Source organism: Lepidochelys kempii, chromosome 10, assembly GCF_965140265.1.
Source record: "Lepidochelys kempii isolate rLepKem1 chromosome 10, rLepKem1.hap2, whole genome shotgun sequence".
Taxonomy (NCBI): domain Eukaryota; kingdom Metazoa; phylum Chordata; order Testudines; family Cheloniidae; genus Lepidochelys; species Lepidochelys kempii.
Window position 1 is genome coordinate 41066330 of NC_133265.1, and position 26295 is coordinate 41092624.

Here is a 26295-nt window from a genome sequence, read left to right on the forward strand (position 1 = left end):
GCCCCGGCTGCAGGCGCCACCAGCCCGGCTCCAGGCAGGACGCGCGGCGCGGCTCAGCGCGCTCCCACTGCGGCTCCCTCCATGGCCGCTCCTGCCCGCGCGGAGCGGGGCACCAGAGGCCGGGCACCAGCCTCCCAGGGCGGGCGAAAAGGAGGGATCTGAGCCGCTCGCCGCCGGGCCCCCCCGCCATGTGGGGAGCTCCGGCGCCTCCCAGCCAGCAGCCCAGCCTGGGGCCGAGCCCCGCGCTCAAGGAGCTGCCGCTGCAGCGGGAGCCGTCCCGGCTGCCGTGCCCAGCCCACTAGCTCCGGCGCGGCCGCTGGCAGAGCCCTCCCGGCCAGCCGCAGGACCCCCAGGAGGGCTGTGTGTCGGCCGCAGACCCTGGCACCTGTGGAGCGGCCCGCGGGCTCTGTGCGCACGATGGGCCGCCGGAGCGAAGGCGGACGAGTGGCACTGCACTGTGGCGCTGGAGAGGGGGGGTGCGCGGCCGCCTCCCCCGCACACGGCGTGGCAGCACCCCTCCTCCTGTGAGCCGGTTCCGCTCCTCCACTCTCGGCGATCCAGCCAGAATAACAACAGGGCGCTCCCCCTCCCACGCCAGTCTCCCTTCTCCGCGCTTCCTGTCCGCCGGCAGGCTCTGCTCCAAGGGGCAAGGAGGGGACGGATCAGGATGGCATCTCCCGGGAGCAGCAGCCAAGAAGAGCCGCGGAGCTGGCTCTGGTGACCCCGGGGGCAACCGCAGCCGGAGCCCCTGCGCAGGAGACGGGAGAGCCGGGCTAGTAAGTTGCTGGTTTTCGTGGCCGCCTCGCTTGGCTTATGGCTCTCGCGGGGTGGCTGGTAGATAAACTTTGCGATGGCAGAGCTGGCAGCGTTTGACAGGCCGGCACGGCGCCCCAACAGTGCGCAGAGCCGGCAGCCGGAAGCTGGGATGCAGCATCCTCGTTTAACCTACCCCAGCGATGGGGGCTTGTGGCTGGTCACTGCGCCGGGAGGAGTTGGGCTTGAGGGGAGTCTGCGGGAGGGGCTGGTTCCTTTTGCTGACGCCAACAGTCCTCGCGGAGCCGGCTCCAAATCCGGGTCCCCTCTCGGAAAAGAAAGGGTCGTGGGTGGAGGGGGGACCCTTGCGATCCTGGCTCGGAGGCTGGCCTCAGGGCGCCCCGCTGGCCCTTGCAGGGATGGACGGGGCGAAGCTGTCCCGCCCCGCACAGCCAAGGGCCAGCCCGGCCCTTGGGGCCCCAACCCGGCTCGCCCAGTGACGCGTTACTGGTCTCTCCGCAGGAGGCCGGCGGCTCCCCGAGCCCCAGGACACCAGCCCCGGCCCTGGAAGTCGCCGTGGATCTTGCGAAGCGTTTTCCGAGTTCGTCCTGCTGCGAATATCCCAGGATCATCGTTCGCTGCCCTTGAGCCAAGTGGGCGAAGCTCGCCCGGACAGGTGGCCGCCGTGCCCGGAGCCGGCCCATGGGGGCTCAGTGCGCGCTACAAACGAGGCGGAGAGACTGAGCAGGTGGAAGAGGCGGCGCTGCTCCCAGCCTCTATAAAACATCCGGAGCTATGCCTTGTCCGGAGAGCCGGCAAGACCCGGGCAGACGGGCACTGCCCGCCCTCTCTCGCTAGCTGGGAGCAGGGAAGGAATCACTCAGGGCTCGCCTGCCAGTGGATCTCCATCGGCAGAAGGCGGCTCCTTGCGACCGGGCAGCGCTCCAGTCCCATGGGCGTGCGGCTGGGTCCCCGGAGCTGAGTTTGGTTAGTCCTGCCCCGCGCCTCGCTGCTGTGAGCTGCTGGTGCGGAGAGCGGCGAGAGGCAGAGCGCGGCTGCGGCTCTCTGGCGCGTGGGACGTTAAGATGGTGAGCTCTCCCCGGCCGAGAGGGGCTCCGCGGAGGCAAGGCCGGGCTGGGGGAGAGCAGAATGGACAGCGCCGGGCGCCCAGGCAGCTTGTGAAGGATGAGCTCCGGGGGCTCGCAGAACACGCAGCCCAGTGAAGACCCCGCCGGCGGCAGCAGCAGCGAGAGGCAGCAGATCAGGTGCCGCATGAAAATGGTGATCGGGCAGCTGGAGGGGATCCTGCAGGAGCTCAAGGAGGTAGCCAAGGAGCTCCGGGAGGTGAGCACCGCTGCGGCGGGGGCACCATGGGGAGTCCCAAAGCGGGCCAAAGTTCCAGGCTCTGCCATGCCTAAAGAATTCCCTTCATGGAGCAGGCCTGGCTAGGAGAAGCAAACTGTTGTGGGTACAGCCTGTGTATGTGTGTGAGTGTGTCCTCCATTGTGGGTACTGAGTGTGTGTGTGTATCTGTCTCCCCGGCCCCTGTTGTGGGTCCAGCCTCTGTGTGTGTGTGTGTCCGTCTGGTCCTCGATCTGTCCCGGTCCCCTATTGTGGGTACAGCTTCTTTGTGTGTGTGTAGGGGGCAAATTAGATTTCCCCTATTGCCCTAAACCCCAGACAGTCAAGTCACGAGTGCATATCCTGACTGCTGTCTGATTTGCACTCTTTTTGTGGAAAAGTCCATGACACCCCCCCACCACACACATACACCATGTCAGCGGAAAATCCGGCCCCCATTTTTTTGCCTTCCTCCATCTCCATGTTCAGGATAGCCCTTCACAGGAGAGAGGTGATGCTCCCCAAATCAGCGAATGCAACAGCTCAGTCCCAGCAGCGCCCTTAGCAGGGCTGCCTGTGCCTGTTTTATGTTTATGGTGGATGATTTCCAAGAAGCAAGAAGGGCTCCCAATTGCCCTTGACTCCATTGACTTCAATGCCATGGGCTGCCCAGCTCCACACAGGATCGAGCCCAGTGTAGAGCTCGGGGCATCTGACCCCTGGAGGATTGGGTCCAATAGGCCCCCATGTGGATCAGGTCCTAATATACCAAGCTGTGTCTGTGAATCACAGAAGTAACCTAGACATTCCACCTGTGTGAACAGTGTAGTAGAGCTAGTGTTGTTTGGGTTCCCCATTGGATGTTATGACTTGCTGTGCTTTGGACTGTTATGTGCTGCAGTCAGGTCGTTTTTTTGTGTTTAATTTCCTTGCCTTCTTTAAAGAAAAGGGGGTGGAGAGAGGAGACATCCCCTGTCCTTAAATGATACCAGATAAGCGTTGCTTCCTTAAGGCTGATCTGGTGAATCCGATTGAATATTTAGCTACAGTTCACTGCATGCTGCCCTGGGTGACGAGAGTAGCAGCCTGTCAGTTTGGCATTGTGAAGATTGGATCTTTCAAGCAGAAAGAGAGAAACTTAATGATGGGGGGGAGGGGTTAATTGGGAGCTGGCATAAAATTGTAGACTGCAGCAAATCTCACAGAGAAACCCTGAAATCAAAGGATCCAGGAGGCCTCCACCTAACCCTCAGGCCAACAATTCTCCTGTCCCTCATATGAGTGAATTTTGCCATGGATGCAAGTTATTTCCAACCTCCCTTGGCCGGTTTGTCCAGGTGGCAGGCCTGCGTCTGTCAGGCTGGGCAGGAGGAAGTGCTGTGATGTCACAAACTGGGTGGTGCATCAACAGGGTCTGCTAAAATCTCAAGGCCAGATTCTCCATTGATTTCCACAGCCCTTTGCTGGTTTACATCAGCTGAGGATCTGGCCCTTAAATGGCGAATTAAATGGGTTTTTGTCCCACTCCCCCAGCCAGGAAGCAGTAGTAGCTGAAGAAGCTGGCTCAGCTTTTCCAAAGGGCATGGCACCAGCTATGGGCAGAAATTTCAAACATTTCCCTGTGTGAAAATAGAAGCTCCTGCTGGGAATCATTTGGGCATGACTAGCTTTCACTATAACGTGTCCATGAGAAAACATACTGGGCCACATTCAACTCTGGCTGAGCTCCAAGGGTATCTTTCTTTGCTCTTGCCTCCCCTCCTGCGCTCCTCCCAAGTCTGGATTGTGCCTGGGCCTGCATGGTGGACAGCATCACAAGGAATTCCCCTCCTCAACCTTGCACCCCTGTGCAGGGGAAATGGATAGAATGGCTGGGGAGCAGAGCTGAGGCTCCAGGGACCTGATCCAAACCATTGGAGTCAACGGGAGTCTTTCCATTGACTCTAGTAAGCTTTGGATCAGACCCCATCTTAGCACTGCTGGCAACACTAGTGACGTGGCAAAGGCAGGGCCATAGATGCAAAAGGGAGTGCACGTGGCATCCAGTCCAAGTGAGGAGGAGCTGACTGAGCCAGCCAGCTTGCCAGATCCCCACTTGGCACTGGAAGTCCTATACCTCTCCATGCCTCTTGGCCAGAGCTCACAGCCACAATCAAGCTCTGGAGCCTTGCCCAAAATAACCCATCTTGGGAAATAATAGCAGAGCTTTAAAAAACCAGCCAAGGATCAAAGACAGGGTGGGGAGATGCAAGCAGCAATTGCATAGGAATCTATGGGGTAAATCCTGCTGCACTTATTCCTTGGCTCACTGGATTTCCATTGGGGCGAAGAATCTGTGGGCATGAAGGCTTTGCAGAGGACAGAGGGGCAGGTTGCTTATTGTGGCTTGTTGTTCTACATCTCTCTCCTGACTCGGCCCAACCTGTGCTGTGGGAGGTGCAGGCAGCAGGAGAAACTCTGTGTGTCTGAGCAATGATCAAACCCCTCTTGAATGACTGCTTTCAGCACCAGGGAGTCTGTGAAATACACACATTCCCCTCTTTGCCCTATGGGACACTTTGGAGCCTAGAAGGAATCATGCACCATCAGGCCCATCCTGATGGTATGTGCCTATGGGGTCACATTTGGTTTGTTGGGGGGCTTTAGGCAAACTTGTAGCCCTGTTGCGGAGATGCAGGTGGCCAGAATCATGGGCTGCTTGATGGAAGGAACCAACCAGCTAGCCAAGTGTTATGTGACTAACAGCTAATCCTTCTCCTCTTTGGAGAGTGATCAATACCTGCTAGAGGGGAAGATTAGAAATGATAACACTAGACTAGGGAGCAGAGCTAGGGCTTGGCGGGAAGAAGAGAGAGAAAGCAAAAGTATTGGTAGCTGCTGTCCTCTGGCTGGAAACACAATAGTAGCTCTAGAAGAGACGTGTCTTTCAGCTCCCCAGAAAGGAGGCTGGGCCATGTGGTTAAGGCATAGGAAGGTATTCTTGACCTTCAGCAAGTCACTTGGCCTTTCTGTGCCCCAGTTTCCTCCCCTGTAAAACAGGGAGAGTGATATCTATCTGCCTCACCAGGCTAAATCCTGTCATGTCCATAATGTGCTTTGAGAGCCTCAGAAGAAAGGGCAAAGCATTGTTCTTGTAACAAATCCTGAGAATCGGCCTAGCAGAGCGATTCAGACAGAAAACTCTAGTAACAGAGGCTGAGCTGGGAAAGGGCCTAAAACAGGGCACCCTTGCGCTGGAGGTGATGTCAAGTGAAGAGTGCCCAATGAGTTTCCATGTGGGCATGTGGCTCATGCCCACTGGAGATGACCAGACACTCTTGCTTAGTTGGAGTCCTTCATCTGGAGGCTGGATTCTTGGAGCCTGTGCATTTTTTGACTCTGCAGCTGAGACTCCCGTGGAATCCTGTCTGAGCTGATAGAGTGGGATGAGGTCAGGTCAGTACAGGGATGAGGCCAGGTCAGTGCTGGAATGAAGACCTCCAGGGAAAAGCCTAGAGGTGAGTTGGATGATTCAGTGCCTGAGTTGCCCTAGTTTTGCCAGGTCATGATTCTGAGGAATGCACATGTAAGCTGAGTGGCAGAAGCCAACCCGTAGTACATGGCTCTCTTCCTTCTAAGTCAGGACAGAACCAATGCGGGTGCAGTGTTTAATGAGTGAGATGTTACATGGAAATCCAGAGCACTTGTGCACTTTCAAGGCCTGTTAGAACTTTTCACAACAGCAAAGGGCCTTATCTCCAACCTCCTGGCCAAATGCCACTATGGCTAATTATACCGAACTGCTGCCATTTCAATCAGATGCATTTTTCTTCTTCGCTTCCTGGCCAAAACTATAACTCATTGTTGCTCCAAGCTGTCACAAGTAATGCAGCTGCCCAGCCTCAGCCCGGAAGAGAGAGAATGTCAGGGGCTGCTGAAGTCTTTGCTGTATGTATCAATCTGTAACATGTTTTGAGATCCTTCAGACTGAAAGGCAGTGAGATCTGTGGGGAAAAGTGCTCAATAAGAGCCAGTTGTCATTATTTATTAGCACGCGAAGTTTCAAAGAAGCTTCCTGTTCCAAGCTGAACTCCCCAAGAGCTGGGATAAGTCTTCCTCATCCACACCTAGCACCCCAGTTTTGCCAGCAGATTGGTCATAGAATCATAGAATATCAGGGTTGGAAGGGACCCCAGAAGGTCATCTAGTCCAACCCCCTGCTTGAAGCAGGACCAATTCCCAGTTAAATCATCCCAGCCAGGGCTTTGTCAAGCCTGACCTTAAAAACCTCTAAGGAAGGAGATTCTACCACCTCCCTAGGTAACGCATTCCAGTGTTTCACCACCCTCTTAGTGAAAAAGTTTTTCCTAATATCCAATCTAAACCTCTCCCACTGCAACTTGAGACCATTACTCCTCGTTCTGTCATGTGCTACCATTCAGAACAGTCTAGAGCCATCCTCTTTGGAACCCCCTTTCAGGTAGTTGAAAGCAGCTATCAAATCCCCCCTCATTCTTCTCTTCTGCAGGCTAAACAATCCCAGCTCCCTCAGCCTCTCCTCATAAGTCATGTGTTCCAGACCCCTAATCATTTTTGTTGCCCTTCGCTGGACTCTCTCCAATCTATCCACATCCTTCCTGTAGTGTGGGGCCCAAAACTGGACACAGTACTCCAGATGAGGTCGTTGCCTTCCCCATGTGACTCTCCACCTGGGAAAGTGCTTTATGTTTAAAATAGGGGACATGGTCAGTATCCATTAAGCAAAGCTTAATGGCACTGGCTCCTACCTGAGATCTACAGCTTGACCTACTTCTGAACGGCTATACTCTGACAGGGGCTATCCTTGGGACTGGAAGCAGTGTTTTGAAAGGGCAGTTTGAAAAAGAACATTTCTTCCTGACCATGGAAACCAAGTGTCGTGCCAAGACATACCTATGATTGCTGAATCTGAAATGAATACAAGGGAGAATTTTTCTTCCATTTGTTTTTTTTATGTACTTGAACCCACTTGGTGTAGAATCCATTTCACTGATTCCATGGTATAGTCCATCAGTCGGCATCTCCCTTGCAGAAAAGACCCTTCTAAACATCTGCAAGGGAGATGAAAAACTCTTATAAAAATCTTGTAAAGGATTTAAAAAAATAATCAGAACTTGAAGCTGGTTTTTCATCTACACTGAGATCTCTGTACACCACACCAGCAGTTTAAAGGAGGCTCACAATGAGAGTGGATGTAATTTATGCTCACTTTAAGACCCCTTTCACAGATTCACAGATATTTAAGGCCAAGTGGGACCATTCTGATCATCTAGTCTGACTTCCTGCATAATGTGGCCAGAGCAGTGTAAAGAGAACTAAATGTAAAGGACAATCTCAGCCATGCTGTTTAAAGGGTGAACTCGCAGAATCAAACTTGGAGTGGGGGGGTTCAACTGGAATCACCGATTTAAAAAAAAAAAATCAGGTGGACGGTGTCCCGTTGGAGAAGAACACTTGGTCATGCGCTCACGGAGTCTGCTCACCAGCTCACCCCTTCCGTGTCATAGGCAACAGTATTTGAATTGGGCAAAATCTTTCTTGAGACTCTGCATTGAAATTTTTAACCTTTTCCCTGTCTTTGTGTCTTTGTGTTAGTCTGTATCCACAAAAAGAACAGGAGTACTTGTGGCACCTTAGAGACTGACACCTTTATTTGAGCATAAGCTTTCATGAGCTACGGCTCACTTCATCAGATGCTCACGAAAGCTTATGCTCAAATAAATGTGTTAGTCTGTAAGGTGCCACAAGTGCTCCTTTTCTTTTTGTGGTGTTGTTGCCCCAAAATTGCAGCCAGTTGCTGTATTATTATTTATATTACACTATCACCTACAGGCCTCAAGTAAGACTAGAAATTGTGTTACGTGGCATTGGGGAAGATATTGTACAGACACCTAGTGAAAGATAGCCCCCTGTCAAAGAGTTTACAATTTAAACAGAGACAAAAGGTAAGATGGGAAACTGAGGCACGAAGAGAGGAAGTGACTTGAGCAAACTCACACAGCAGGTCAGTGGCAGAGCTAGGAATAAACCCAATGTCTCTTGATTCCCAGTCCAGTGCCCTGACTACTAGACCACAGTGCCTCCTAGTGGTTGGGAGGTTTTGAGGGAACAGCTAATATTCAAGAAATAGTGCAAAATATTTCTGTAAAATGAATTTCACTTTTGTAATGAAACCACAAACGTGAGTTTAGAATAAAGTTTGTGAAATCAGAGCTCCCTAGTATACCATGTGACTTTTGTGGCCAATCAAAACAGCTAGAATTTTGACTACACACTAGTCACAGCAAACTGCTCATGTGTGAGGTACAAACTAACTATTATTTGCAGAAAGCATTCTGAGTAAAGAGTAAATCTCAGAAAACTCCACTAAAGCCCCTTTACACCTCTCTGGTAATGGTTCCACAGGCCCGGGCAGGGATGGGTAAAGGAGCAAGGTTGGGGGTGGGAGGGAAGGAATGTGCCCAGGCAGGGATGGGAGCTGATGGGAGCACTCTGTTCTCCAGTTATTCACTGCTTTCCAGCACCTACAGGAGCCATGGTAAGCACAGCATAAGTAAGAGCAGCCCTGTGGCTGCTCTAACTGATGTCAGGCATTGTACTGGACCCCAAACAGCCTCAGTATATGGGGAATGCAAAGGTGGCTTGAAGCAATCTTTGCCCCCACTTCCTCTGCCCCTGTTCCAAGTGCAGGAATGGAGTGGATAAGAATCAGAGATAGAAATAGGTGTCCTGCTGGCAGAGTCAATCAACATTAACTCCCACTGTAGCAAGTCATGGTGGACAGCTGGGGCCAGATTCATGCCTGGTGTGACTTAGCTGAGAATGAATTTGGCCCTTTGTTTAGTGCAATGGGCATTTAACTGACTATCCACACTGGTGCAACAGCTGGGCCTGATCCAAAACCTTCTGATGTCAGTAGGAGGCTTTCCAGTGACATTTGGATCAGAGCCACATAGAAGAAAGCTAGGATGTGTGCGGGGAAGGGTGTGTTGGGGGGCTTATACACTATCTATAGAACATCACCTTTCCTTTTCACGGCATAGACATAACCCCAAACATCCTTGTAACTAACTCAAAGTACAACCTTGAAGCCTTCAAATATCCTATCCTGCAGGATGGAGGGATGTCTTGTGCAGGAATTCAGTGCTATTCAATGCAATTCATCCCACAGGATGAGAAATATAGAGCAGGAAAAGTCACAGTTTAAAGGGACACCATCCACTTGAAGTGCAGTCTATTTCTTAAAAAAAAAAAATCAAAAATCTGTTTAACTGCTTCCAAGCCCTAAATCTTCCTGGTAGTTCCCTGCCCGTTCTCCTGCTTTTATAATCACAGTTTTCTAATTTAACAATATTTGTTTCTCCCTTGTTGCTGCCTGAAAGACCCATGCGGACAAGTGAGGAAACTGACTAATCGATTGCACAGAAGAAGCAGGGAAATTGACTAGACAAAAAGTACAGTCAAATATACAAAGCAAATAAACTGGGGTGGGGGTGGGAGGGAGGAGAGTGTTTTTTCCTCCATCTCTGTTACGGGAATTATAGGTGTTACAGCTGTAGCAAGTGCAATAATTTCAGACAAGGGTAATTTTTAAGGCCCTGATGTCCCTTTAAGGTTCCAGGGCTGAAAATTATGTCAGTCTCTTCCCTCAGGGTGAAAGGCAAATGAGATCCTCAGCTGCTGTATTTTTGGGGTAAGTCCATTGACTTCAGTGAAGCTACATCGATTCACATATGCTGGGGATCTGGCCCACAGAGTCTAGCTAAGTTGTGAACTGAGCTGTGTGAAACCTCTGCACCATCGTTTCCTTTGCCAGTATTCGCACTCAAGGCCAGATCTTCCCCTATCTGCCCTCTGGCCCCGCAAAAATTATCCAGAGAAAATGTGTTCTCTCTGCCAGCAATTACATTGTCATGTAACACAAACAGTGCAGTTGCACGCACTTTCCTACCTGGCACAGCAGATGCCATGAAAAATCACAGCTGGGCCTTGTAGTAGGAGAGAAATGTCCCCATGTCTCATTGCAAAGAAAGCTGTGAAATCACTGAGGGGAGGTTAGTGAGGAAAAAAAGCAGTGGGTAAACTAACCGTTTTGGCGTTCCAGGCTGAGCAGTAGCCTGGCAGATGTTGTGGGTGAGCCGAGATGCCCGTATTATGATTGGGATTTAGGCTAGCATGACATTGGGCGAAAGCCAGAAGTGTCATTAGACTGTTTTTGGGCACTCACTTTCACATAGAAGTGACCATGCTGTGTTTTAATCCTTATTTAATGATTTGGCTAGATTTGTAAATAAAAGAAAATGTGAGTAAACTCCAGATTCCCCAGATGAGCAGTGGTACACTCTGTTCAACCATGTGCGACGGGCTGTCCACCTCACATGAGCCCTGAGTGGGTTAATGGGGGCCGGGGGGCCAATTAACCTTAGACACTGCACCTGGAGGGGAAGCAGAGCCTAAAGGCAGAGGAAGCCCAGCTGAGAGGAGCTGGGATAGGCATGTAAAGCCAGGAAGGCAGAGCAGGAGGAGGCTGCAAAGAGGAGGCCTGTGGTCACTCCCTGGAGGGAAAGGTGCATTGGTCAGAGGCAAGGAGAGGATCCAAGGGGTGAGTGAGCCCTAAGGTCCTGCCTCGTCTAGGGAGCCTTACAAGAGGCCTACAGGGGTGAAGTGGGAGTGGGGGAAGCTCTGATGGCAAACTCAGAGATAGGGGAGGAGATAGAGGCTGAGTAGAAAGGAGCCCAGGGAATCAGCAACCGGGACTTGAGAGTGAACAGAGCTGGATTGCTAGTCGGAGGGTCCCTGGGCTGGAGTTCACAGTAGTGGGTGGGCCTGGGTTCCCCTGCCAGCCACGGGGACATGGCCCAGGATCTGGAGGTGGAACAGAAAGCTGCCTGAGGTGGCATGTGGACAGCTTATCCAGTGGGACTCTGTCACCCCAGGATGGGGGACTGTGTAGTGACCTGGCCAGAGAGTCGAGTTGTAAAGGAGGCGGGGCGGGGGAGGGGAGGTGGGCACATCACAGGGTGAATAACCAGTGGTGAGCAGTGCCAGATGGGGAGAGAGCTAATTTCCTGACCTAACCACAAGGATGCACACCTGTGGTGAGTGGGGCCCTTTACACCATGTTTACCTTGGTCCATGGCTATGTGTGAAATAACAATGGATCCATCTGTGGAAACTGACTTTTGGAAAGGGAAAACAAAGGATTGAAAATAGAAGTGATTCTCTGTCCCACCCACCGCCCCACCCCATTAAATAGACATTGTTTCCTCACCCCTAGAAATGGGACCCCGGCATCAGGGGATCCGGGTTCCACTGTCAGCTTTGACTCAGGGTGCCCTTGGCCTGGAATAATTCGTAAGTACTGTAAGGCTCCATTAGTGAATGGTGAGCAAAGCAGGCAGAGATCTGACCCTGCAAGGTGCTGAAGAAGGGTGAAATGTCGTTCAACTTACCAGCGTTAAGATTTTGTTGGGTGGGGAAGGCAAAGTTCTCACACCATATGGTGTTGTTTCTGTCCCGGGGGGCATGTTACAAATGCCAGAAGAATGAGCAGCAACTGGTCAGCAGCATGTAATGTCAGCATGAGACAATAAATGCCCTAGCTAGAGATGAGCCCAACCTACAAAATTCAGGCTAAGAGGAGCTCTGATACAGCGGCTTTGTGAGACCCATTATAGTCGCAGGGACTTCTAACAGGCTAGCAGGTGCTAGGGCTCATATGGAGATGGAAAATCCCCGGAGTTATAGTCAGTGACGACACAAATGTTCCGGCAGGGATATTAGACCTCATGCTTCCAGGTTTAAACCAACCCTTAGCTACTGGAAAGCGGGGTGAGACCTTCAGTGGAGCAGATTATCCACATCTGTCTAGTGTGGGTTTCTTGTGCCTTCCTCTGAAGCAGTTGATGCTGGCCCCTGTCAAAGACAGGCTGCTGACCTAGATGGACTTCGGGTCTGATCCAGTTTGTCCATTCCTATGTTCAGGTGCTTGTACCTTCTCAGAAGGTTCACTGTAATCGCTGCTGACCCCTGCTGGGAAATGGGTCCATGAATAATACTGAGGTCTTGTAAACCTTACTTCCTGCAGGTAAGGAAAATCTTCAGGGGCCAGGCTGGTGTAATGGGGCTCCCCAGGAAGTGGGTTGGCCCATGGTATATTTACCATGGACCTGTGGTGCCATTACTAGATATCACCTCCCTGGAAGTCCTTGCCAAATCAGCCCTTGGTTGCCCTAAAAGAACCACACAGGATTCACAAATGCACAAGCTGCTAATCTGCCAACACAGGGCTCTTGGCAGGACAGAGGCGCTAAAGTGGAACTGTTTTACAACATGCCCAACTGAATGGCAATGTATAGCATTGATACAACAATGCATAAAACCCTATCCAAATGCATGAGGTGGCAGCACAGCATCCAGGCACGAAGACTCACCAAGCAGCCAGCTGGAGCTAGGAACAGACCAGAGCCCTGCTGTGCCCTGAGGTGGAGAAACTGTGAAATGGCTTGTAGAAAACGTGCTGGCGCAGGAATCTAGGACATGACATCATGCAACTAAGCCACCACTGAGAGAGTCCACCAGAGGGCACTAGCAGAGGGGGTGAAATTCCATGGCTTCAATTCTGTTTGTCCTGAAACTGAAATTCAAAGTGGAACTTGGGGACAGCAGCCCCACAGGGACAAAATACAAGTTAAAGAATCGCACGAGCCTCTGTGTAACAAAACTGAAGAGAGGGGCCTGAGTCTGCACCTTGTCGTCAATATCCAAACCATCCAGTAAGGAGGGGCTGGAACCTGGGATCAGATGCAAATATACGCAGCTGACTCTTTTTAAAAATGATCAGCTAATCCAAAATCCCAGAACCTGCTTGATCTGGGGGTGTTTGAAATCCAGGTCCAAAGTTTGTTTGTGTGTGTGTGAGAGAGAGAGAGAGAGAATGCTCCCATACAGAAAACTTTACATTAGCGGTGTGACTGTGACGTTACTGGGCTGTCACCTGACGTGCTAAAATTACCTCTGAGCCCGTTTTCCCTGCCTGCTTGGGACCCCAGAACCCTGTCTTGTTGAGCCAGACATGCTAGCCTGCTGCAACACAGACCCAGGGTCTGGGCCATGCCCCCAAAGCTGTAGACTTTAACTAAAAACAGCTCAGCATGTTACCTGTCTCCAGCACCCAGACACCCAGCTCCCAATGGGATCCAAACCCCAAATAAATCCGTTTTCCTCTGTATAAAGCTTATACAGGGTAAATTTGTAATTTGTTCATCCTCTATATCACTGATAGAGAGATATGCACAGCTGTTTGCTCCCCCAGGTATTAATCACTTACTCTGGTTTTATTAATAAACAAAAGTGATTTTATTAAGTATAAAAAATAGGATTTAAGTGGTTTCAAGTAATAACAGAACAAAGTAAGTCACAAAAGCAAAATAAAACAAACTCGCAAGTCTAAGCCTAATACATTAAGAAACTGATTACAGGTGATATCTCACCCTCAAAGATGTTCCAATAAGCTTCTTTCACAGACTAGACTGCTTCCTAGTCTGGGCCCAATCCTTTCCCCTGGTACAGTCTTTGTTAGTTCCAGCAGACATCTCCGGTGGTAAGCAGGGTTTTTTTCATGACTGGCTGCCTCTTTTGTCCTGCTCCACCCCCTTTTATAGCTTTGGCACAAGGCAGGAATCTTTTGTCTGTGCTTGTCCCTACCTCTGCCTCATCAGTGGAAAAGTACAAGGATTAAGATGGATTCCAGTATCCAACGGGGAGGGGTAGCTCAGTGATTTGAGCATTGGCCTGTTAAACCCAGGGTTGTGAGTTCAATCCTTGAGGGGGGCCATTTAGGGATCTGGGGCAAAAATTGGGGATTGGTCCTGCTTTGAGCAGGGGCTTGGACTAGATAACCTCCTGAGGTCCCTTCCAACCCTGATATTCTATGGTCATGTCACATTTCACTTTAAGACCCCCTCGTCTCCATTCTTCCTGGGTCAGCCCACACAGACACAGGAAGTAAATAAACCATTTATAACCAATTGTCCTAGTCAATGGGAGCCATCAAGATTCTAAACCACCATTAATGGCCCACACTTTGCATAATTACAATAGGACCTCAGAATTATACTTCATATTTCTAGCTTCAGATACAAGAATGATACATGCATACAAATAGGAGGAATATATTCAGTAGGTTATAACCTTTGTTATGATACCTTACAAGAGTCCTTTTGCACAGTTACTCATAGGCATATTTCCATAAAACATATGGAGTGCAACATCACACCTTCCTCCTGAACTTACTGCCATACTCTTGGACACTGTCCATGGCAGAGGCACTACATGTAAAATCCCTGTATGTCTGTGGTCACATGCCCTCTCAGTACCTTTAAACCCTATGATGTCATTCATAGGTGTTCAAGCGAAGTTCTGGGTTCCTGGTCTCTGGGTGCCTGAAAACATGCCGGGGTGTAGTATTACTAACAGAATGCAGACAGCAATATCTGCTAAAATGTAGGTGTCTTGGCATTTAGCCACCATGCCATGAGGTGGAGTGCCTCAGTTTCCCCTTCCATACAGAAGTGTAGGTCTGTTATGCTCTTGCTGCTGTGCTGAGCTCTAAGCCTGTTTACAGGTATTAGCTGAGAAGCATCATGTTTGTGGTACTGTCTTGTTTCCATCCCTAGCCTGTACAAAAGTTTTTTTCCAAAAATCAGGTATGTTACACATTTTCACAGGGTTTGTCCATAGCATCAGCTCCATTGTCTTGACCCCTAGATGAAGTATCAAAAGACACAAGATTAACAGCCAATTTATGACAGACAGACTTTGTTCACATAGTTTGACTTGTTCAGTGTCTATTGCATTTCACAAACTCTTAGTGTGCCATGGTAGGTGTTGAGATACAGATTCTCCTGTTTCTTTGGAGAAGGTTCTCAATTCAGGTATGTGTTTGGGGTTTTGGCAAGGAAAGGGTACACTGCAACCATGCCTCCCCTCTGCCCCTCCCTCTGGAATCTTTTTGTGTTGGGCCCCACTGTTAGAGGGCTTATTCCTTCACCCTCTCACTTCCCTGGTCCTTCTCGCATGAACAGAGAGCAACAATACCCGAAGTCCGAAGGGGCAAACAATTCAATGTTTATTGGGGTGAACTTCCGGCAAGCTTAAATCCAAGTTCCTTTTTCCTTATTTCCGAATCCCAATTTACTTCCTGTTTGCCCCTAATTTATATAGTAATATTCTCAGCTATACCTTAACCAATCATTTTACTGAAATTTACCTAACCAATCCTAACATATTGTAACATAATTCTTTAACCAATTATATCCCACTACCCTAATTAACTTACGTCTAGCAAAATTAATTATACAGCAGACAGAAACAATTAGAGAACCAGACAGATGAACAATAGAAAAGTGGGGGCCATAAAGATAAAACATACAGAAATGACGGTTTCACAACCACAGCTATTGAGAAGTGATTTTTTGCCAGACAGGAGGCTATCAAACTAAGTTTTCTTTAACCATCTTTATCTGGAGGTGATAGGCACTATCAGGACAGGATTGTATTCCTAACAGCCCAATAGCACCTTATTTCAATGTGAACTAGTTTGGAATGTGAGGAGGTGACTGGTCGCTTCCCAGCTTATGGCTGCCTCTGCTACTTAGCCAAAGGTCTTAGCTTAAGAACAGGGCCTCAGACTGTCACAGTGAGAGAAGGCCCTTACACAGGCAGACAGTGATTTTGATCTTTCTTTATGTCTCTATAACTAGCTAAATGATAAACATATACCTAAATTCTTAAAGTATAGGCCTTTACAGGCAGACCTGCATATCTATATCCTAACATTCCACCCCCTTTTTTTCTTTTGGGATCCTCCTGCCCAGGTATCCCTGGAAAAGCATAGGACATATGGTGACACACTTCCTGATAAGGCCAGGCATCAAGGTGGAAGATGTCAATGCTCCATCTGTCCCACTGCCCCTTGTGTAGTACCGTGCCCTGCACCTTCTCTCCAGGGGTGAAAGTAAGTCTAGGGACTTACCAGTACGGGGCTGGGCTGGGCTGGTGCCGGCTCTGGCACCCGGAAGGGGCGGGGCCTCAGGCGGAAGAGCCAGCCCCAGCCCACCCTGTACCAGCAAGTGCCTCCTTCCCCCTCCCCAGGGTAACAGCGGCAGCCAGGGGCTCTGGCAGTGGTTTAAAGGGCCTGGGGAGGTAGCGGCAGCTGAGCCCTGGGCCCTTTAAATCGTCCCCAGAGCCTGCCGGAGCCCTGGGGAAGCGGTGGTGGGACTTCAGGGACGATTTAAAGGGCTCAGGGCTCAGCCACTGCTCCCGCCCTGGGCCCTTTAAATCGCCGTCCCAGCCCCGCCGCTGCTACCCCAGGGCTCCGGCAGCAGGGCTCTGGCAGCAATTTAAAGGGCCGGGGGCTCCAGCCGCTGCTGGGACCCTCAGGCCCTTTAAATTGCACCTGGGGAAGCCGATCCACCCTGGTACGGCGCACCGGTTCTTGCCGGTACGCCGTACCGGGGCGTACCAGCTTACTTTCACCTCTGCTTCCCTCATATGGGCATACCACACCTATTCCAGTTACTGTTCCAGACTTCCCATTACAATTGGCCCGAGAAGGTTGGGTCTGGGTTGTCTAGTACACAGAGGGGGAGGGCTTACTACATTACTTATAGGTTATAATTAGTGGATGTTCTCTAGCGGGTTGTGACCCCCTTGATTGTTTCCATATGCAATGTAACACAAATACAGTTAACAATACACCAGCTGCTATGATAATCCACAGCAACACCGAGAGTCCTGACCACCGCAACATCCTGGCCACCACCAAAAACACTTCTTTTCCTCCTTTGATAGGGTTAAAATTTTGTCATAACCATCCTGTAGTGGATATTGTAAGTGTGTCCAACTGTTGGTGCTTGCAGCAAGTTGCTCTTGTAATCTTTGTGTACTCTTGTCCATATTGTGTGTCCATTGAATATCCGCAGTGAAATCTGGTATTGTCCAAACCAATTCAACTACTTGGTACAGCATTGGGTAGTAGGTGCTGGTTCAATTGTTTACAACGATTAAGTCCACTGATCCATGGGTGCACTATTGTCCAGGTGGCAGTGTATAGAAGTTCATAATTTGGTCATATACTGGAAGGATTTTGCCTCCTAATGTTATATTGCAGGATTGCATACATTCCCAACAGAATACACCGTTCCCCATATATGTTACCCCTAAATACCCCCCTTTGCAATAGGCCATTGATCCTGCTCCTCCATAGTCATAGGTGAAGGGCACATCCATATTCCTCCTCTGGATATACAACTGCTTAATGTGATGACTGTCCAATTTACGGGGCTTCCATCGCCCCCACCTATTTCCTAGTGGCTCCCAGTGTGTTCCCCCTTCCTTAGTTACTCCCATAGGGTTCAAGGGGACCACCTTATTTGCATTTCCTTCCCATGGTATCATAGTAACAATAACACAAGAACTGTCCCCACAGGTCAGGTATGTTATTTTCCAGGTAGATGGCTATGTTTTTGCAATTGTGGATAAATATGGGCTAAGGGCCCGATTTAATACTGAAGGCCATTGTTATGACCAAGCATCTCTCATAATATCCATTAACATTATTAACTGAGCATTTTGAATACCTTGACACACTTCTCCCCATGTTAATCTTCTGAAGCCATCCCCCACCCATGTCACCAGGTCCCCTGCCCAATGAGTTAACTGCAAGTTTACCTCTACTGCTGTCCTCCACCCTGTGGTAACTGCCAATAGTTGCTGTGCCATTAATTCATTAATTTGTTGTTGAAATTTCACATTTTGGCTTATTAATTGTTTGGTTAACCACTTGTCCCCCAGATTCCACGTACCCAGCATAGTGTTCCCCGCTGCCCACAATCCCCTTTTCTGACAACGATTCCAGGTGTGTCCCCTCTCACCCACCAATTGAATTGTTGTTTCAATTCTTTTATGTACATACTACAATTAGGATGAATTTGGTCCACCCACCATTCCTTGGGGCGTACCACCCATGTAATAGAGTGAAAGGACATGTTAAAAAGTGCTGGCTGCACCTGCTCCCACAATGGCTCCCAGACATTTGCTTGTTGGGGAATATTCTTAGCTCCAGGCTGTGACCACTTTAAATTTGGATTCTTCCAACTTGGCATTCAGATCACCTGTAGGGTTACAGCTTGTGAAGCTTCCCAAATGCAAAATTTTTCCTTCTCCTGCCTTGAAGAGACAATGTTAAATTCTATAACCATAGCAGGAACAACATCTTTCAATGAAGTGCTTTGGGCTGTAAGATCCCCTTGGTCACCCCACTCTCTGTTCCCAAAAGGTCAGCTGGGTGGACTCTCCCTGCCAGGAGATCTGACCGCCAGTCTTCCCTTAAAACCTGATCCACAGGTGAGGGGGTCTGGCATTTCAGATGCAGACCCTTCACCCTCCTCCTGGGGAAAAGCCTTCCTACAAAAGGGGGGTAGACCTTCCTGTCCCCCCTCACCTTCCATCTGGACTTCCCTCTCTGGGCTCCCGGCTAAGGCAGACACCCCTCTGTCCCCTAAAAAGGAATGTGACCCTGATCCAATTGTGGGCTCACAGCTACCAGCTGTGACAGACCCTTCACTGGCCAGCAAAATCCACCCCCCTTCACTCAAGTTGGGTTTGCTCCCAGCTACAGAGTCCTTGGGGTCTGTTCCCACCACAGCAGTCACCAGGACCCCAACTTCCATCTCCGGAATGCATGTCCCGGTGCACCCTAGGGCAGAGCCTGTCCCCTGCTGACCTGCAACTTCCTGGCAGTCAGCAGCTGGGAAGGCCTCCCTGTTACAAGGTGGAACATCCCCCTCCCCAAGGGAGATGATCACAGGACAGGAGCTGGCTCTGTCCACCTCCTCCCACAGGGACCTGCCTTGAGCCCGGGGGCTACAGTAACTGGTCTCGACCATCCCTGCCCCCACAGCCCATTTTCCACTGCTACAGAGGAATTAAAGAGACACTCTGCTATTTCCCCAGCAGCACATGTGACTTCACCCTCCCCTCTGGGGCTTTCAGCACAAGATTCCTTCTTGCTGCTAACAAACCCTGGGACAGATTCTTCCACATCAAAAAAATCATTCCCCAGTAGAAACAGTTCAAAACTGTGTGCCACTGCTGCAACAGTTAGTTCAGCCTGAAAATCACCAGTTTCCATGCGTACCTTAGCTAAAGATGCAAGGACTTTGTAACCTCCCACCAATTCTAATTCCTGCATTTTTCCTGGTAACAAATCCTTCTCATGGATCAGGTCCCTCCTGACCACAGAAATCTCTGCACCAGTATTCCTCCAACCTTGGAGCACTTTGCCATTAAGTTTAACAGCATGCATATGCTCACTGCTTGATTGTGTAAAAGCAACCTTTACAAATCCTGTATGGTAATAGGCAGTAGCCTGGGATACCCCTGTGCTGTGAGAATCAGCAGTTCCACGTGTTATCTGCTGCCCGTTCCCACTCATCCCAGGACATTTATTCCTCAGATGCTCAGTGGAATTACAATGATAGAACCTTCTGGGCTCCTCTGCTTGTACAGGAGATTTTGGATGAGTAACAGGGGATTGGGGAGGTGAACACCCAGCCTCCTTTTTCCCAGGGGTAAAACGGTGATCCTGCTTTCCACCAACCCTGCACTCCGCTGCCAGTGGTTTATGTTTAATTGCAGCTTGTGATTGCTCATAATCGTCTGCAAACCCAGCTAATTGTCCCATTGCATCTGCCTTTTTGTCCTACAAATACAGTTTTACATCGTCACTGCAGATATTCAGGAACTGCTCCTGAACAACCAAATCACACATTTCTTCAAAGTCTGTAATGCCTTTTTCGCTCATGCACTTGTCTAACAAATCCCTCATTTCATTTACATAAACCACATTACTTAATCCAGTTCCCCTCTTAAGGATCCTGAATTTAACCCTGTAGGTTTCAGGTATAATCTGAAACTGTTTCAAAATCAGTTCCTTAAATATACCATAGTTTGAAGCATCAGCAATAGGGATCTTATTGAATATGTCCAGCGCTGTCCCCGTCAATTTTGCAACCAAAGTAGTCATCTTTTGATCCTCAGGAATCTCATGGAGAGTGCACAGTCTTTCAAAGGTGAGGAAATATTCGGCAATATCACTGGATTCATCATATGGTGGGCATAACTGTTCCCATTTGTGGATTTTGGGGGAAGTGGAGCCAGCTGCTGAATGATTCTGTCTCTTCCACTCCATTACAGCCAGTTCATGCTTCTGGGTGTCAATTTGTCCTTGTCTCTGGGCTTCAAGTTCTTTGCCTTTTAACTCCATGGTTCTTTCGTGAGCAGCTTTCTCCCTGGCAATTTTCAATTTGCATTTCTCTTAATTCCATCTGCCTTTTGTGTTCAGTTTGTGCTTGTCTCTGGGCCTCAATTTCTTTGTCTTTTAAGTCCAGGGTTTGCTGGTGAGCAGCCTTTTCTTTGTCAACCTCCAGCTGCCTGAGTTCCAGGGCAGCTTTTTGTGCTTCAAATTGGGCCTGTTTCTGGGCCTCAAGTTCTTTGTCTTTTAACTCCATGGCTCTTTCATGAGCAGCTTTCTCTTTGGTAATTTGGGCATCAATTTCCATTTGTCTTAATTCCATCTGCCTTTTGTGTTCATTTTCCTTCTCAGTGATCCTCAACCTGTGCAGTTCTAGCTTCTTCTGAGCTTTACTCTCACTCATTTTGCTTACTTTTCTTTCCCTATTTCCCTTACCCGAAATAAGCAAACATAAAATAACAAACCAGTAACCACTTTGTCTGTTCTCCAGCCACCACACTCAAAACTCACTTAAAATCATTACCATTGTCTCAAAGCAATCAGCTGTGCACATACCCTGTTTGACTACACCACTGTGATGGGTTCGTTCACAGAGATGCCCTTGGGACTGTCACCTGATGTGCTGAAATTACCTCTGAGCCTGTTTTCCCTGCCAGCTTGGGACTCAGAACCCTGCCTTGTTGAGCCAGACATGCTAGCCTGCTGCAACACAGACCCAGGGTCTGGGCCATGCTCCCAAAGCTGCAGACTTTAACTAAAAACAGCTCAGCAGGTTACCTGTCTCCAGCACCCAGACACCCAGCTCCCAGTGGGATCCAAACCCCAAATAAATCCATTTTACTCTATATAAAGCTTATACAGGGTACATTTGTAAATTGTTCATCCTCTATATCACTGATAGAGAGATATGCACAGCTGTTTGCTCCCCCTGGCATTAATTGCTTACTCTGGGTTTATTAATAAACAAAAGTGATTTTATTAAGTATAAAAAGTAGAATTTAAGTGGTTTCAAGAAATAACAGCCAGAACAAAGCCCTGGTCTGAGGGGGGTATCGATCTAAGTTACGCAATTTAAGCTACATGAATAATGTAGCTGAAGTCAAGTACTTAGATAGACTTACCGTGGTGTCTTCACCTTGGTGAGTCAACTGCTGTCACTCCCCCACCGACTCCGCCTGCACCTCTTGTGGTGCTGGAGTACAGGAGTCGACGGGAGAGCGCTAGGGGGTCGATTTATCGCATCTAGATGAGACACAATAAATTGATCCCCATTGGATCAATCACTGCCTGCCGATCCAGCGGGTAGTGAAGACATACCAAAGGAAGTCACAAAAGCAAAATAAAACAAACTCGCAAGTCTAAATCTAATACATTAAGAAACTGATTACAAGTGATCTCTCACCCTCAAAGATGTTCCAATAAACTTCTTTCACAGACTAGACTCCTTCCTAGTCTGGGCCCAATCCTTTCCCCTGGTACAGATTTTGTTAGTTCCAGCAGACATCTCAGGTGGTAAGCAGGATATTTTTCATGACTGGCTGCCTCTTTTGTCTTGCTCCACCCCCTTCTATAGCTTTGGCACAAGGCGGGAATCTTTTATCTGTGCTTGTCCCTACCCCTGCCTTATCAATGGAAAAGTACAAGGATTAAGATGGATTCCAGTATCATGTGACATGGTCACATGTCACTGTAAGACCCCCTAGTCTCCATTCTTTCAGGGTCAGCGCACACGAAGGCGTGCAGGTAAATAAACCATTTACAACCAATTGTCCTAGTAATTGGAGCCATCAAGATTCTAAACCACCATTAATGACCCACACTTTGCATAATTACAATAGGACCTCAGAGTTATACTTCATATTTCTAGCTTCAGGTACAAAAATGATACATGCATACAAGTAGAAGGAATATATTCAGTAGGTTATAACCTTTGTTATGATACCTTACAAGAGACCTTTTGCATAAAGCATATTCCAGTTACATCATATTCACACTCATAGGCATATTTCCATAAAACATGGAGTGCAATGTCACAATCAGTAATGTCCCATCAATGCAAATGATAAAAAGCAAGAAAATAAGTGGCTGTCATGAAGCAGCACATCTCCACTCCACTCATCAGTTCCCTTCCTCATCCTCAGCTTCCTCCCTTCCACCGCTCTCAATCACACCTCCCCCCTCATCCTGAGAAAGTAACCAGCACCCTGGCACTCTCACCATGCTGACTATGTCAGTTTTTTTCCCATGATGAACATAGAGCAGGTGGGCTTCGTAACTTGCAGGCTGTGTAGTTCTGTACCTATTGGTGTTTGAAGTAGAGATGAGATGCTTTGCCTGGGACATTAGAGAGAATTAATGTGACAGGGAGAGCAGCTTTGTTCTAACTCCCTTATGTTTCATGTCCAAAGGGAGTGCTGTGTTTGGTCAGAGTTACAGCAGCACATGGGTTGTGTGTGTTACACAGGCTGCAACACCAGTAGTTAACGCTTTCCAGTTTTCCACTGCTGCTCTCGCTATTGGTTAACTCAAGTGGCAAAGATCTGTGTGAGTCTAAAATTTCCAGCCCTGCTGATGATCCATGTAGGTGTCAACGTGGTTCCCTGTGATGGAATTTCAGCGGAGAAGGGGAAGGTTTGTTTGGTGTGTTTCCATGTTTGTTTTTCCAATTTGGTTCTTTTAAAACCCTAGGAAATTACACACAAAAACTGTTACAAGAACACTTTGCAATGTCACAGGTGTCCCTAACTGTGTTCCTCATTTTCTGTGTGTCCAGCTTGATACACTGGGCTCTGATTTTTAGGAGCTCTGAATACTTCCAGAAGTGTCTGTAGTCAATGGGAGCTGGGCTTTGAACATAGAAGGTACTACATCATGCCAAGCACTCTGAAATTCAGACCCTATGTATGTCAAATTAGTGCAAACTTTTGCTGTTAATGTCTCTGTGCCCCAGTTCCCCATGTGTGAAAGGGGAAAACATCACCCTTCACCACACGGGGGCATTGGGAAAATACATTCATTAGGGTTTTGTGACACATTCAGGTACTCCATATGGAAATTAATAATCCTGTCTCAGAGCAAGGTTTGACTAGTGGATAATAAATAAGGCCTGGACCACACACTGAACAATGAGGAGAAAACAAAATATTGAACAGCAGCTCATTCAGTGAGCGGTGTCCATTCTGTACTGCAAATGAGGCTGGAGTCCTGGGGAAATAAAATTCAGAAACCATGTAAAATTCAGAGGCTCCAGAATGGCAGTGGGGAGCACAGGCTATTTGCTGCATGAAGAAGGGAGATCACCCTGCAGCCCCCACACCCGTGGGACATGGACTCAGTGGTAAGGCTGCACCCGACCGTGACATAGCATAAGGCCTGGGCCTGCCCCAGAAACACCCTGGAGCCCTGCACCTCTGTGCCAGGCACACCAGGTGCGGGGCAGGCATGCTCAACCAGACAGGATCCAAACGTGGCTTGGTGTGGAGGGATCCAGGTGTGGAGTGACAGGATTCTGTGTGGGACAATCAGTGGGGTGGGGGGTCTAAGTGTGGGGGGATCCAGGTGCAGGGACAATGGGACTCTGCAGGGACTTCCCGGTGAAGGTGGTTGTAGCTCAGTGGAGGGGTCTGGGTGTGGGGGAGTGCGGCTTGGTGGGATGGGGGTCTGATTGCAGCTAGTTGGGGATCAGTGGCATGGAGGCTGGATGTGGGGGCTCAGGGTGGTGCAGGGGGTGGGGCATCAGGGTGGGGGTTTGAGTACAAGGAGCTAAGTGGGGGGTGGTCTGGGTGCAGGGGTGGGGGCCCAGAGTCAGGGGGTCTGGGTGCAGGGGGTCTCCAGATACAGGGGTTGAGATTCAGTGGGGTGGGTTTTGGGTGTGGAGGGCTAGGGGGGCTCTGGATGTACCAGGTAAGGCTTGGCAGGGGTGTCTGGGTATGGTAGGTCCGGATGCATGGGGGTTGGGTGGATGGGGGAGCAGCTCCTCATACAGTGACCCCTCCCCGCCACAACTGAAGAGCGATGGGGGCAGGAAGCAGGGGAGAACGCTGAGCTTCCTGCAGCTGGGGGAGGGTGGTGGGTATGACACAGCCCCAGCCACTCCTTGCAGGGGAAGAGGAAGTCCCGTCGTCTCCTGCCTCCAGCCCAGCCAGGACTAGCAGCTGATCCTGGCTCAGGGTAGGAACCACTGGCTGGGGTATCCCCAGCCCTGCTGTGATTTACCTCTCCGCTGGCTGCTCCAGGTACCTGAAACAATGTACCTGCACTGCTAGGGAGTGGTACATGACTGCTCTTGCATTTTCCCTTTGCTTCCCTGTCAGAAAATCATTTTTCTATGGGGAAGCAAAGAAATCTGTGGGGGACATGAATTCTGTGCGCATGCAGTGGTGCAAAATTCCCCCAGGAGTAAAGACTGTATCGTATGAACACACTCCAGGAGACTGATCTGAGGTTGCAGAGGCAGTCTTCATGCTGGCATTTCCTAATTTTTGAGTGCTTGACCTTGCAAACAGAACATTCTTTTAACGTAGCTTGGTGTGTGTGTATTTACATATTATCTCAGACTTCGGGGCATAACTTTTGGCATCCACTTCCACATGTAGGCACCTAAATAGACTGATTTTCATGGGTACTGCTAACTTCAATAAAACTGCACCTTGTTGCACCATCATTTACCTCAGAACAATGAAGGGCTGAATTGATCCAAGCTGACTTTAAACTGACCTGACCTCAGGAGCCTCTTCATTCCATTGGTTAATGTCAATGGGAGCTGTGCGTGCAACTGACATGGCAGGGGCGATCCTTAGCTCCCCGACTTCAGTTAGAGCTATGTTGCTTTCTGCCAGCTGAAGATTCCAGCTAGCTGTGGTCTAGACTATTAAGCTGGGCATCCAGCAGGAAAGCTAGAGATGGGTCCAAGCTGCAGAGCTGAGACTCCGATCCAGACCAGAGTCTAATGTTCTAGTTCAGAACTATCCTCAAGAGCCAGCTAGCTGAGAGCTTGACTCAGAGCAAAGTTGGAGGGACAGCACTGAGAATGGAGTCAAGCAGGAAAGCGATGCTGTGATAATCCTCAGAGATTACACAAAACGACAGGCTAATGAAATCACAGAACTGTCTGCGAACAGCAGTGAGAATGATGATCTGGTGGCAGGGGCAAGAGGGAGGTTCTCAGAGCTCTGAAAAGAGCCAGAGCCAGCTTCAGGAGGAGCCACAGGACTGGAACTCAGATCCGTGGGTCCCCAGGCAGCTTTTGCAGCTTGGCTGGATCTGGTGGCTTGCTACTAACTGGTGGGCTGAGTGGCTAATGGAGTCCTCGCCCCACCAGAGGCACCACCCATGGGAGTCCTGACTGTAGGACTGCCTGGCCGCACCACTTGGTCCAGCAGTGCTATTTAAGCATGAAGAAGGTACAGGGTGTTTTCTGTGTAACTGGTAAATTCCTGGCTGGCTGCTACGGTGCCCCCTGCCTTCTTCCCTGATTCCTGGTTCCTGCTTTCCTGACCTGTTCCTGGTTCCTGCCCCTGGTCTCTGACTGGTTCTGGCTCTTACCCTTGGATTGGATCACTGACTGACTCCTGCTCCAACCACTAGGTCTGTCCACCCAAGCCCCAGTCGTGACTTGTTGCTTCCCATCGAGCAAAGCTGTCAAATTGGTAAACGCGATAGCTGAATGTGCTCTGAGGCCATGAGCCATCCCCAATGTGGCTGGTAGTTGAGAAGCAGGAAGCTGTGGCAGAGATGGTGAAGCAGGGAGGTTAGGAAGGGGACAGACAGGCTGGATCCCATGCTGTCTTTCCTGGGCTTGCTGCAGCAGCACTGCTGGATCTAAGGCAGCAGATCTTGCTGATCTCTCTGTAGCGCAGCTAGCTGGG

The 26295-nt window shown here is 49.5% G+C and overlaps 1 protein-coding gene across 3 annotated transcripts in view; it reads left to right on the forward strand.

Annotated features, from left to right (window-relative positions):
- The window catches only part of INSYN1 (inhibitory synaptic factor 1), a 101516-nt gene continuing 75221 nt past the window's right edge, over positions 1-26295 (forward strand). Inside the window, exons 1-2 of one of the 3 annotated variants that reach the window (XM_073363082.1) lie at positions 1-776; positions 1276-2097. In XM_073363082.1, coding sequence (XP_073219183.1) covers positions 1939-2097 — 159 coding nt within the window. In that variant the 5' untranslated portion in view covers positions 1-776; positions 1276-1938. Of the gene's footprint in view, positions 777-1275; positions 2098-26295 lie in introns of those variants that run through there. The other 2 variants (XM_073363083.1, XM_073363084.1) reach the window with 2 other exon arrangements.